We start from the raw sequence: 14026 nt of genomic DNA on the forward strand, positions 1-14026 counted from the left end.
GAACTAAACTATGTTTTGCTGGATCAGAGACTAAAAGTTGGCTTCCATTTCTCTGTCCAAAGATTCATCGAGGAAACATATCAAAAGCAAGTCAAGTTGTGTCCATTTCCATTGTGACAAAGCAAAAGAGGGAACGAAAGTTGAAGTGAAACATCAGGTTGCAGCTGCTACAGAACTGAATGGAGAAAAGCACAAGGAGCACACTGTTGATGCCACAGTGCCCCGGAGGAGCAGAAGGCTTACTACTTCTACTTGTAGGACTGCTAGTGTTGGGGAAAAATTAAGGGATCCAAGTCAGCCTTCATCTGGCAAGAGGGACCATTGTGAGGGAACGGCTCCATTCTTCTGTGATGTCAGTTGTGCTGGTGGGGCTGTGAGAAACTCAAAACAGTGTGAAGCTTCTTCCAAAAGCAAAAGACATCGGGAAAAGTCCAGAAGTAAAGAGGTAAATGATAAGCGATGTTCACCAGCTGGTTCTAGTAGACCAGGAAGTGCCAAAACAGTATTTGTAAACAGCAGAAATGACAGCATACATGCTGTGGAACGAACTGACAAAGTGGAAAATAATGAATTAGCAAAAAAGGCTTCCCCATTATTGTGTGCTGGGGCAGAACCTACCGGAACTGTGCCAAGAAACCCAGTAGCGTGTTCTGCTCCTGCTGACAGTTTAAACTTGGAAAAAACAGATGTAATTGGATCCAGGAACACAGATGATCAATTATGTTCTGTCACATGGCAAAGTACAAATATTGAACTAATCCCTTTAGAGATTCGAATGCAGATCATAGAAAAAGAAAGAAAAAGAAAAGAGCTATTTCGAAAGAAGAACTATGCTGCTACAGTCATACAGAGGTCATGGAGAAGGTAAGACTACTGTTTCAGTAGTTAGAGAACAGTGAGATATGCGTAGATGTAAATTAAATTAAGCTTGTTGGCAATGTGCTTTATTTGGTCCTTTTGCTTACAATGTTGCTAGTGCTAAATGAGGCATTTAATAATCGTTCACCAAACAAGGGGAAGCGAATTCCAGTCACCTAGAATTACATTAGTAAGTTCATAGAAAATGCAAGGTAAGTTATGACTTTTAATAATTGGAAAAGTTATTAAACTTGTTTCAAGCGCTGATATTATAATTTCTTCCTGGAGTTCACTGCCGTTGTGTTCATTAGCAAAGTTACACATGTAAGGATTCAGGGTTTTTCCTGAAAAGGTTTTTGTAACCAGACCCTTAACCACCAGTTACTGACACACAGGTACTCTGATCTGACTTTTAACTGGATAACCAAACCACAGGATATTCAGAAGCTTTGAACATTCATTGCCAAAACTTGATGGTAGCTTCAGTACCTTGATTAAGCAGGAACAACTGCTGTACAGAAGAGGCAGACAGGAGAGAGTGAGATATCCCAGTGTTTGCTTTCCACAGCATTATCCTGCTTTCATGAATGCATGAGTTTCAACCTGAGAAATACAGTCATTGTTAAAGTACTCCTTAATATTTAATTTCTTAAAGTGCTCCTTATTATTTAATTTCTTATCAAAATAGTCAGGAAGAGCGTGGCAGCTGTAGGTGAAGCATATAATATGTACATAATTTTTATTTCATGTTTTTATTGACACTTTCTTCAGTGTTTATTGGATGCAGAAAACTATAAATTGCTGATGTTTACTAATATTCTTTGCAGATCACTGACTAGTTTAACTGTTTCTTATATGCTGTAATATTTCTTAGTATTCAATTAAAGAAAAAATAACAGGCAAGTTCCTTTCAGAGCTTAATTGTCACACCCTATAGTGTAGTTCGGTAGTGATGCAAAAATTGTTCCCCCAACCAAACTGTATCAAAGGGACTACCTGTGGGATGTCTGGGAGCATATAGTGGTAGTAACGTCTTTTATCCTAGTCCCTGGGAAACCTGCAAGTTTCCTGCCAACAGCAGAATCAGGACTTAATGCCCAACTGCCTGCAGAATGAATGCTGATTACTGGTAGATCTCCCTTCTTCTGGGTCATGCTGGAAGCTTTGGTTCACTTGTGGAGGAATTCAGAGGGGCGGTTTCTTTGCCCTGCTGTGCCAGGAGCAGAGTACTAGCTGTCTTCCCAGCTCAGGACAGCCTCTGCATCCAACCCACTCTGCCACAGCGTGGAGCAGAAGGGAAGCACTCAGCCACTGAAGCATCAAGGTCTCCTTTCTTTGTCACCGCAGCCTGGGCCGTTCAGCCACTCAGTGGCGTGTCCTCTGGGCCTCATCAAGCAGGGCCAGGACAAAAGATCTTTTTTTTGCCAAGTACTATGTAGCTCTGAAAAGCTATAAAAGAGTCATGGGATTGTGCTGCCTGCTTTCAGTAGTGCTTCCAGGCTTAAAATTTCTAATTTTGCAAGGTGAAGCATTACCTGTGTTTTCTTATTGTAAAAAAACCCAGGGAGTGAAGAGACTAACATTGCCAGTTGCTTGTTTGTGGATTTTGAGAACTGGTATCTCTCCCATTGCTTTTTCCAGTTAACTTGCAAAGGCTGAAGAAGTCTTGTCTTTCTCAGAAGGAGCTGACACTGCTATTACTAGGGAAGGGACACCAGACCAGACACCCTGTAGTCCAAGCTGGCAGTCATTACTAGGGGAAGGGATACCAGACCAAACACCCTGTAGTCCAGGCTGGCAGTCTATTTGTTCCTAAACTGAATTGTGGCCATTTAGACATTTGTGTTGGCTCAGTGAATACTTCTGTTCGCTCCAGCTCTTTTATTGATCAGTACAAGTATTTCCAAGCATAAGATTGGATTTAATGTCCAGTAATATTCCAGGTTATCTCTTCACTGTTGTTGGAATATAAAAGTTACACTGGCTTTTATGAGTACATGCCTATTCCACTGAAAAGTTAAAATTTTGAACACAGTATTCATATTTGAATGATTTTTTGGTGAATGAATTTTTTTGGTGAAAATTTCGACTGGTACAGTATCAGCTATTTCTGCACTTCTATCATCTTTGCTCTCTGTCTGCTATTTATACATCCAGTTTTGGGATCCCCAGTACAAGAAAGACATGGACCTCTTGGGAGCAAGTCCAGAGGAGGACCACAAAAATGGTCAGAGGGATGAAACACCTCTCCTGTGAAGACAGGCTGAGAGAATTGAGGTTGTTCAGCCTGGAGAAGAGAAGGCTCCAGGGACACCTGATTGCAGCTTTTGAATACATAAAGGGAGCTTGTAAGAAAGATGGAGAAAGACTTTTTAACTAAGACTCATAGTGACAGGATGAGGGGCAACATTTCTAAACAAACAGAGGGAAGGATTAGATTGGACATAAGGAGGAAGTTTTTTAAGATGGGGGTGGTGAGGCACTGGAACAGCTTGCCCAGAGAGGTGGTAAATGCACCATCCCTGGAAACGTTCAAGTCAGGTTGGATGGGGCTCCAAGTTGAAGGTGTCCCTGCCCATGGCAGGAAGGGTGGACGAGATGGTCTTTAGAAGTCCCTTACAACCCAAACCATTCTGTGGTTCTGTGATTCCATGCCATATTCCTCATGCCCACTCCAAACTGCAAAGCAAAACAGCAGCTTGTTCTCCAGAGTTTCACCACTTCTGCCAGTTGTGTCTCTCTGCTGCTTCCAAATGCTTTTTAAGCAGCTCAGTGTTGGCAATGCCCACCTTGGCCTTCTTTTTTCATGCAGATCCTGACTTCTTGTCTTATGTGTTCAAATCCTTTGGATACCAAAAGCTAAAGTAAGTCAGGAGCAGGTTAGGAGAGTGTATGTACAAGTGATACTACTGCTACTGGAGGCTCTACCGTTTTCATTTAACACTGATTTAAAATCCTTAGAGAGGGGTAGGTGCATGCCATAGCTTTAAGTCAAAGCAGAATGGTGTGTAGTGAGTGCTTGTGCAAATGTCCTCACAAGAATTGGGATCTAAAGCCTTGCATTAAGCTAACTTACCTGCACAGAAATCTGTATTCCATTTACGCTTGTGACTATTAAAAGATTTTGGATGGATCTTTCTAAATGATCCACCTGCCCAAACAGCAACGGTGTGCTATCTCTCCAAAAAGTGCATGCACTTTACTAACACTCTGCATTTTGGAAATTGTGGGAATTAAAGATTGTTTAAATTACATTTGTTATTTAAAGAATTAATAATGAAAAATACATACATTTGCTCTGTTTGCAAAACTCATAGGACATTAATGAAGATCATAAGTTCTGCAAGACATCAGGGGAGATTAGTTTGGCAGTTTTTCCATTACCATTTCATTACGTCTGTGGACAGTTTACTCTTACTAGAGCTTTGACGAAGTTCGTAAAGTTTGCAGCAATATCACAATGCATTTATTTCAGTGAATGTTTTGATGCAGAACTGCTCATTGGACAGTGATGCTGAGGTGAGGGCACTACACTGTTATGAAGAACTAAGCTTCTGTCCTGCCTTCTCTCTCCCAAGCCCACTGGCCACGAGCTGTGCTGTCTTTTCTGCTTACACTTTCAAGCTCAACTTGTACTTTATAGTCTTGAGTGTTGTGAAACTCACATGGATGAAGAAAGTTGTGAAATTGGAGCAGATTTCCTCCTCCTGATTTCCATTACCATAGCATTAATGTTTATTTTAGAAAAGAAGAGAGCTCTGCCTCTGCCTTTCAAGCAGAGTTCATATAGGCCTCAAAAAAAGAGGCAGTGTGGGTATTTTAGGGTATGGATCCCAAGTCAGATGGTGGCACATGCCTGCCAAGAAGTCATGGTTAATGTTTCCTGTTAGCTCACACTAGGCAGCTGTATGTGCTGACTTCTAATAAGTTTGTTATTCTGAAATACCCAACTTCCCATCCACTGAACCCCAAATTACATTTCTTAAGCAGGTGCTTACTGTGTGGCTGTGGGTCCCACTTGGTCCCGTGTTTCTCTTTTGGTCCAAACTTGCACTGTAGCATGTGCTTGTAGACAGCAATAGAATTACACATTGGCAATGTGTAATTCTGCATTAGAAACATGACAAGTACATGCTTGAGTTCTGGAATTTCTCTAAATTAAAATTAAATGCATTTTTTCACTCTGCAAATTTTATAGTTCTGTTTTACTTACTGAAAGTAAACATAACAACATAGTGGTACTGGTCTACTTAAGTATATTAAACTTGCCGTTCTCAGGAGAATGTTTCAATTCCCATATCTGAAAACTTCATAAATATAGTCCTCAAAAGTGTATTCTAAGGTGTGTGGCTTGCCAAAGGTTAATTGCTTATCCTGCTTGTCGAGGCTTACGGATCCTGTGTCTGTCTTGCTCTCTCATGGGGGGCACTGAGGCCTGTACCATTCTCCAGGGTCCACAGTGAGTCAACAGAAGCTGGAAATAAGTTGGTTGTTGTCACTGTTGTTCTCCCACTGAAGTCAAGTAGAAGTTGTATTTTTTTTATATATATTATTGCCATATGCATAACTGCATAACAGCAATAATTTTTTAGAGCTTCTGCAGCAGTGAATGTGAATACCATTTGCCGGCTTTGTCACTCTGCACATATATTCCACGTTTCTTTTATGTACAGAGGTTTTGTTGACTGAGCATTGGGTATTTTTGTAAGGCACCATGTCAGACTCATATTGCATCAAACTTGGTCCCATTCTTCTTTTTTTCTCAGCTGAATTAAAAATTGTGCACTTGCTCCAAAGATAACTGCCTACATCTTCTCAGTGTCGGGGCTGCAGTTGTTTTCTTGTTGCTAAAAACTACCAGAAGTTCTCTACAAACATGAAATCACAGCTGGGTGCAAAGGTGGACTGCCTGTGAATGGGTCATTTCCCGTATCAGCAAAGGCATCTGGCAGTAATTACTGAATTCCAAGAGAGTAGCTTAGTATTCTTTTCTGCTCAAGTATAAAACAGTTCCCCAGTTGCTTTTCCTGCAGCAGTATTCACTTAACCCATCCTTAGCTCAAGTTCTGTTAGGAAGTCACTGCAATTGTGCTCCCCCTTCACTTTTTCTTTTCTCTCTTACCCTGTTGAAAAGTTAAAAGTGACATGTTATTTAACAAAACTGGATAAATTTTTTTCTTCTATCTCTCAGTAATGCTCCTGTTCTGAATTCATACAGCGCTTCTCAACTTGCAGGCATAGGTAAGATGCAGTTGATGCCTGCATTTGTTATGTATTTTAATGAGCTGCATAACAGTACACGCCTGAATTCTGAAGCTTCACTAAATTAAGATTAAATAGGTTTGCCTCACCCAGCAAATTTCACAGCGGTAATTTACTAAGCTTATTGAAAGTTTAAAATTATTTGGGCTGTAACTGAGCATATCATCCCCCTGTGGCATTCTATTGTGCTTTTATGTACATTTGGTTTTGTATATGGGTGCTGTTTTGTTTGAATTATACAGTTCATTGGCTTATAACATATATTTAAGTAACTTGTATTTAGTTGTGTTGTCTTTTGTTCTAATTTAGAACTTATTGCAGATGGAGCAACAGAAGAAAATCGCTCTTTATCTCTCCTTCCTCATTCTCTTTACTGGGACATTTTGAATGCCAGAGGGGATGACGATTGATGTGGTTTGGCCCCTTACCAAACACTTATACTTAATATTTTACAAGTGTTACTCAATGTTCATTTGTGACAGGTTTGTACTGGGAAGATTCAGAGTTAACTGCTAGGCCAACTAATTGATTTGTGAGTGTGAAATGCCAATATCCAATTGAATACTTATGTCCGATTCAAGGAAAGAAAACCCAAACAAACAACTCCTTATTGCTGGTGCCATTTGCGACCAGAGTGTGAGGGGAGTGTGAAGAAGGACAGATAATCTGCCGCTGCCACTTGGCAGAGGGCTGTGACTGTGTGTCACAGACCAAAACAGCCAGGACAAGTCCGGGTCAGAAGACAGGGAGCCTTTGAAGGGAAGGGAAAAAACACAGATTGCTAAAAAAAAGGTGAGGCGAGCATCTTCAGAGGGGGGATGGAAAGCAGCTCAGTTTTCTGTAGAGGAAATGTGCAGTTGAACCCATTGGAGGTAGATTTGGTTTATCTTTTGCACTGATTGGCTGAGAACACAGAGTGGTGAGGCACACAAGAAAATCTGGTGTTACTAAGCTGTGAATATAGTGAAAATGAGGAAGCAGTATTGATTGTACTGTTATCATAAATATTTATAGTTTTTTCTTCTGCTGATTTTCTATTTATAAAGCAGTTGATAAGCTGATGTTGAAGCACTGTAACTTTTGATACCTGTAATGCCAGATCTTTACAAACTGTGTGAAATAATGGATGCATCCAAAATTGAACCCAGCTCCTACTTTTTCTTGTGAGCAAACATTTCTCATCCAAATGACTTGGCACATCAGTGGGAGTTCTGTTTTCCCAGTTACTCATGTAATCCACCATGTGAACTGATGCGTGGAAAGCACGGAAGTTAAAACAGGTCACCTAAAACAAGTGCTCTTCTCTTTTCTGCTCTCTAGTTACCAACTAAGACAGGAGTTGTTTCAGCTCCTTAGTGCTAAGCGGCAGTGCAAGGAAGATGAAGACAAATGGAGACAAGAGACAGCTGCCTTCTTCATTCAGGTTGCTTGGAAGAAACAGCTGAACCATGGCCTTCTGAAATCAGTTCCTTCATGTAAAAATCTGAAATCTGTAAACAAAACCAGCTCAGCCATAAAAACCAGCAAGCAGTCTATCCTAAAGCAGATATATGGTAACTTTCACTATACTTTATTTTAAATAACTAAGTTTTCATCTTTTTAACAGAGTATATTCATCTACTTGCTTTTTACCCAATTGTTAGGGATTTCAACTATTTATAAAAATTAGTCTTAATCTCAGGAGTTCTGGGTAATTTTGTTTCAGTTTCAGGTTAAAAAAACAAACATCAACTCTGTGATTTAAAATGGCTTCTGCTAAAGCATTATTCCAGCACAGGTCTTGAGCAACCAAATAATTCCGTTGCCAGAGCTGCTCACATATATCAATGTGGAAACAGAACAAAGCAGTTAAACTGGGGATAGCAGACTGTATCCATGCAGCGTGGCTATCTGGATCCTGGTTTCATTTTTTTTAAGCATTATTTTAAACTTTGGTTTGTGCTGGTTTTAAAATATTTCCATTTGAAGAGTATGTTCACGTTTGAACATAAGTGGTCTTTATGGAAAGACTGTCTTTTATAGTGACTCTGCACTGCTTTGCATTGTGTCTGAATGTGCACAGTGCAAAGGAATGCATCTTGAAGAAAGGGTAGAGGAAAGCATTGCTTTTAGACCTTGAGTTCCTTTACAATGTGGGTCACTGATGGAGTAAGGATATGCAAAGTATAAGTACTTTACCAGGTGGTAAGTTACTTCTGTCATGGCTCTGTAGCTTAGATAGCCAAAAAGGATAACATAAATAAAGCTAATAAATTTATTTTCCTTTTTTCCCCCCTTTTTTTAATAACAACCCCAACAGGTATTTTAACCTTACTTAAATTTCAGTTGTGGTTGTCACAATTTTCTATTATATAGAACGTCTCATGAGTTTCTGCATCAGAAATTAGAATAATTTTTAGGATAAAACAATGCTGTAGCTTATCGAAATAGTTTGTAGCTTTACATAACCATGTTTATGTGAATAAACACAGAGCTGTTCATATTGTTTGTTAAAGGGCGTTCTCAGGAAGGCAAAGTGTGTCAGTCAACAAGATCTCCTTCTAAGCTGAAATTTTCTGATGTGCAGCTGGTCTCAGGTAGGACACATCCATTTTAAGAATACTTTAATGTTTATATATACAAGATTGGTTTCTTCTTAGAAAAGAAAAAAATCTGCTCAAGGACTGGGCTCTCCTTTCAAAATACGACCAAACTGTTGTGATTGTATGCTCGCTCTTTCACTAGTTTTGGACTTAGTTGAGCACTGCACTTTTATTCTTATGTCAAAACATTTAGATGAAAACCTGTTTTCATTGGGCTATTACTAGGAAAGACCTTAATATAATGGACTTTTACAGTGCTAAGGCAGATAACATTCACCTGTGGTTAAAACTGCTGACAGATGTTCATACTTGGGTTCAGCAGCACAAATATTTACTAGTCCTGTAGAACTAAAGAATGCTACATGTACCAAGAATTTACACACCTGTTTTTTACAAATACATGCTTTAATGCAGAGATGACAACTTGAAAATCCAAAGCTACTCATCTGATCTCTGCCCTTTCTTTTGAAATGTCATAATGGGGATCCTGTGCTGGGCATAGAGCTTTGGTCATTTCATAGAATTTTGTTTGCAGTTAAGTTTTAAGGCTCTATAACAAAATCATGCATTTATTTTTCTCCTTAATTCAGAAGCCACGTTGTCATTACCAGGTCTGTTTGCAACTGCAACGTTATGTCTGGAACTGGTATCAGGGCAGTAGGGTTGGCAGATCAGGACTGTCAAGCCATGCTGGCAGACATATGGGGCTGCACCATGTGAAACAGAATGGTGTCAAAGAACTAAGATTGTAAAGGTATTATTGGGGTCATTAAAGGCTGGAACTTTCATGCATGTGGCATTAATTGACAGCTGGCTTAAAAAATTAAGCTCTAAGATCATGTCTCCTACTACTTCTTTACTAAATGCCATTTTTAAGACTTTTTCAAGTGTATTATGTGCTTACTTGGGGTTGGGAGGTATAGTAATGTTAGTGCTTCACCATGTCAAGATTTAGAGCCTTGTTGGGCATTTGGTGTTCGTGGCTGTACTACACGTGGCTTAGAGGCAGGACACAGCTAGACAGGAACTAAGCAAGCACTTCAAGGAGACAGTAGTTCAGGTAATTTGCAAAAGGAAGTAAAATACATTTTCCAACTAGTTTAACAAAACTATGAAGTCAGAAGGAAATCCAACAGTGGACCTATCCTTGAGTTTGTTAGAACTGTAGGTGAGTTTCTGACTCACTAAGAGACAGAGGCTTTTTTTCTTTCACTGAGAACTGTTTTAATTAAGAGGCATGACCAGACAGGTGTTTGATTGCCACCTCTTCATGCAGATATGAATCTAAATTTTAAAAGAGCTTTAGCAAATAATGCTTCTTTTCGTTTAACTTTTCAGGACAACAGATCTCCCTGTCTTCTGAAATAAAAAGGCTTTCTTTTGAGGCTTGAGTGTCCTTTGCTTTGATAACTTGGTGACGAATAGGATAGTGATAGGAACTCTGCCCAGTTCCTTTAGAACACTACCTACTTTTATTCACCTAATAGGAGCTCAGGGAACTTTAGCCCTTACTTAAAAGACAATAACATGTTTTTCATCTGACTGCCTTTGTGCATGACAACATTACGTTTGTTGGAAAAGTTCAGAGCTGTCAGTGGCTAATGCCAGATACTCCATTTCTGACGTAGGTGCCTGGAGTAGGTCAGAATGGACTGTTCAGTTTGATTCTTCCCTTGCAGAAGGTACATCTGGGAAGGTGAAGACTGACTGTCAGCTCTAGCTTTAATGTTCATATAGGTAATGGAAAAAGTGTGCGGTGACAAATCTCTACCAAACTCAGTCAAACACTTCGGAAGGGGGGATATGCAGAAGGTATTCAAAGGAAATGTACAAATAAGTAAGGCAGGCAGCAGGTGACAGGTGGAAAAGGAGCATGCAATGGGATATACAGATACTGGATAGGTGCTTCAGAATATTCCAGCTATTAGGGCCTTTTAGATTGTTACCATTAAAACATTTCAGAACCTGGAATTTGTTCCCTTTTGTTGCTTTTTTTAAAATTTATTAAATAGATTGTCTTGTGTCAATTTAGCAAATGGTAAAGAGTCTGTCTTCAGCAGGCCAGACAGCCCGGTTTTCTGGTTTCACTGTGGACATTAAAGCATCTTCAGAGTTGTAAAGAAGGACGTTTTGCAACTCTTGGCATTAGAAAGAAGTCCTTAAAATGTGCTGGGTTCACACCCTCAATGAAACATTCAGATTTAGAAGGACCGTGGCTAGAAGGGGATAGAGCACTGAAATTTAGCCTCAAAACATTTACAAAACTGGGAAGGGAAAACATGCATATTATTTGAAGCAGATTGCAGGAAATAAAAACATTGCATGAGCCCAGACATTCAGCCAGACTCAAACCTGAGGAAAATGGTCAGATGACATTGACTCTTGCTTTCTAATAATTCAAAGAGCACTTGCTATAACCCTGGCGGGGTTTCCCCTACTTTCTAGAAATGGCCCACCTAATGTTGCTAAATATTGCTCAACAAAATTTCTTGCTGCTCTTCAGCAAACTCAGCCAAGAGCAGTGTGTTAGTCTGGAAGCCTTCATTCATTTATGAGGGTAAATGTGGAGTTAAGCTCCACCACTACAGGTTGCTGAAGTCCAGCACACACAGCAGCAGTGTTCTGTGCAAGCTGTACCAGGTGCCACAGAAACCAAACTATTTACAGGCAATCGACAGTGAGATGCCAGGAAAAAAGGGCATGTTCAGTAGATTCACTGTTTATGAAATCTAGAATGCAGTGCAGATGAAACTTTTCATCCTCTGGAGTCACTTATCAAAACCATTTTGTTCTTTTACAGTAAACAACCTACAGTGTGTTAATTTGCTGGAGAACATGGGAAAATCAAAACAATTTTCATACAACATGAGACCAACCACTGCAGCAAAATCAAAAAATACAAGACTCAAGCACTAAGCAAAACCAAATGTTTGGAATTTAAAATCCATTCCAGTACAATTGTTATCTTTCATAATGTATAAGCCATCTATGACATATGAAACTTGAACACATTTTCAATTTTGTATTATCTCAGTATTACATGCCAAGCAGACTTCTAAGGAGTTGGAGTAATTTTGTGTACAAATTAGTTTTTAAATGCAACTGTTAATTTCTTTACCAACACAGGATGAAATCTGAATTGCATTTGGAAAGAGAAAATGAAGCACTAAGCCCAGCATTACAATAATCTTGCAGGGGCAACCAAAGCTTTCCATTGTAAAAAAATAGGAATGTTAATTGTGTTCAAACACAGTTTGGAAAGAGAAGGAAAATGTACTAAAGCTCTAGCAGTTCTGAAAGACTGCTGTATTACTTCACCTCCAATTTATTACATTAATTTCAAAATCCAAACAGGAATGGAAGAACAGCCTTCATGCTCCACTTCTGTACTAAAGAAACAATTGTTTTTAGCTAACTATGGATTTGGAGGGAAAAGCAGAGATGTTGACATAAAACACTGAGTAAATAAATTGCTTTCACAACCTATGAAAACTATTAGAGGTGCATTTTCTACTCTTTAAGATTATCACCAATTTTTTTAATAACTATTTTTCTACATGCATGAAAAGAATTTCTACAGAAAGCAAAAAAAAAAAAAAAAAAGGATCCTGTTCTAGGAAAAAAAAAATAGTTCTTTTAATAGTTTTGCAGCTGCCACAGTGTACAGTATTTACCTTGCACAAAGTATTTAAAAAATATGAACTCAGCAAAAATAAAAAATGTTACTCTACTTTCAAAGTATATTGTTTTCTATTTTTTCTTCTACTTAGTATTACATAACTCTGAGTTTTTTTGATATGATGCTTCAAAATAACAGATGACCAGATTCAATATAACTCTGTTTCTCTGCAAGCACTTAAGCTTCAAGGAGACTGCATTTTCTTTAACACCCCTCACTGTGGTCACCACATCTATTAAAACACCTTCCAGTAACATCTACTTGCTTGAAAAGACAGGCAATAGAGGTATGCAGTTCTCTGTAAAATTTTTATTGTTTCACTTACAAAAAAATTGACAAGCTTTGTTCCAACATCTTCCATTCAAAACTAAATAGAAGTAAATGCTTTACAATAAATGCAGTTCGACCTCTTTAATATACCGCGTTCATAGGGCCAGGTGTCTGGGGATGAGAGGCAAGGTAGATGTTGAAACAGTAATGGAGGTCTGTTAGCCACTGCTCTTGAACTTCACCGCTCTTCAGTGTCTACGAAGAAGGAGAAAAAAGGTAAAACTTGCAAAACTTTGCTTTGTTTTTACAGTTAATCAGGTGTGCTGTTAAAGGTACAAGGCAGCCTTGTTCCCCTGCACACAGTGACACTGTTCTCCTCATTTAAATATTTCAACATGGTATGTCTCTTAAAGCCCAAATAATAAAGTGTTATGACTGGGTACACTAAGTCAGTGTTACATTATCAAGTGTGTGAATTACACCACATGTGCTTTCCTTACTCTTAATTAGAGTGATTCACTTACTTCCCCATTCTGCAATTTATAGGCAATTAAAATGCAAATGAGCGTGGTTCTACTAACGCAGGAGAGCTCACTAACCCAGTCTACGGGAGAACTGCTACCGACAGATCAGTGTAGCCCATGGCCCAGTAATTGACTCTTCTCAGCATTTATAAGTGGTTAAAAATACCCAACAGCAAACCCAACCCACGCATGGTGGAACATCACAAGAACTGGCTGTGGGATTTTCGACACTAAAGGAAACCAAACTTGCAAGTTGGAGAACTTGCATCATAATCTCTCACGTGCTTCCACCACTACTGTTTTGTTTAAAGTATCTTCTTCAACATTTGCAATTATTTTAAAAAATAAACATGATGTATATGCAGTCTCTGGCAAGTTTCATACCATGATGTCCTTGATGATCTGTTGCACCAGAAACTCGTTTGTGATCATATGGCTCCTGAGCTGACCGTGTTGCATTAGTAAGCGAAGCAACTGAGCAACAACAGGCAGTTCTTCCCGACAGATCCTGCTCACTTGCAGGCTTTGCAGCATCAGCCTCAGTAATCGTGGCAGGAGTGCTAATGCAGATATACACGATCCCCACAGCATATCCCTGAGAGGAAAGCAGAATAAAAATTGAAATGACTGAATTCACAGCAGCACATTTCCTTAGACAGCCATGCAGCCAGTTCACAGCAGCATCCTTGAAATATATATCCTCAATCATGCCAGCTGCCTTCACCAGTATTAGTAGCAAAGCAGAAAACTTGTACCAGAAAATGCTGAATTTTAAAATATTCCAAAATTATGTACAGCACTGGAACAAGGTCCAGCCCTGGAGCTACAAATGTTGCTGAAGTTCTTGCACA

At 39.2% G+C, this 14026-nt stretch overlaps 2 protein-coding genes across 10 annotated transcripts in view; one reads left to right on the top strand and one right to left on the bottom strand.

Annotated features, from left to right (window-relative positions):
* INVS (inversin) overlaps window positions 1-12359 on the top strand; it is a 92685-nt gene extending 80326 nt beyond the window's left edge. For 5 of the 9 annotated variants that reach the window (XM_064658642.1, XM_064658652.1, XM_064658691.1 and 2 more), the window contains 4 exons: window positions 63-864; window positions 7441-7673; window positions 8616-8696; window positions 11503-12359. In XM_064658642.1, coding sequence (XP_064514712.1) covers window positions 63-864; window positions 7441-7673; window positions 8616-8696; window positions 11503-11618 — 1232 coding nt within the window. In that variant the 3' untranslated portion in view covers window positions 11619-12359. The other 4 variants (XR_010431399.1, XM_064658683.1, XM_064658660.1 and 1 more) reach the window with 4 other exon arrangements.
* A 316-nt stretch (window positions 12360-12675) lies between these two features.
* TEX10 (testis expressed 10) overlaps window positions 12676-14026 on the bottom strand; it is a 50892-nt gene continuing 49541 nt past the window's right edge. Inside the window, exons 14-15 of the mRNA XM_064658730.1 lie at window positions 13560-13770; window positions 12676-12906 (exon numbers count right to left, since the gene is read on the bottom strand). Coding sequence (XP_064514800.1) covers window positions 12793-12906; window positions 13560-13770 — 325 coding nt within the window. The 3' untranslated portion in view covers window positions 12676-12792. The remainder of the gene's footprint in view (window positions 12907-13559; window positions 13771-14026) is intronic.

Source organism: Pseudopipra pipra, chromosome 1 (genome assembly GCF_036250125.1).
Source record: "Pseudopipra pipra isolate bDixPip1 chromosome 1, bDixPip1.hap1, whole genome shotgun sequence".
NCBI lineage: Eukaryota > Metazoa > Chordata > Aves > Passeriformes > Pipridae > Pseudopipra > Pseudopipra pipra.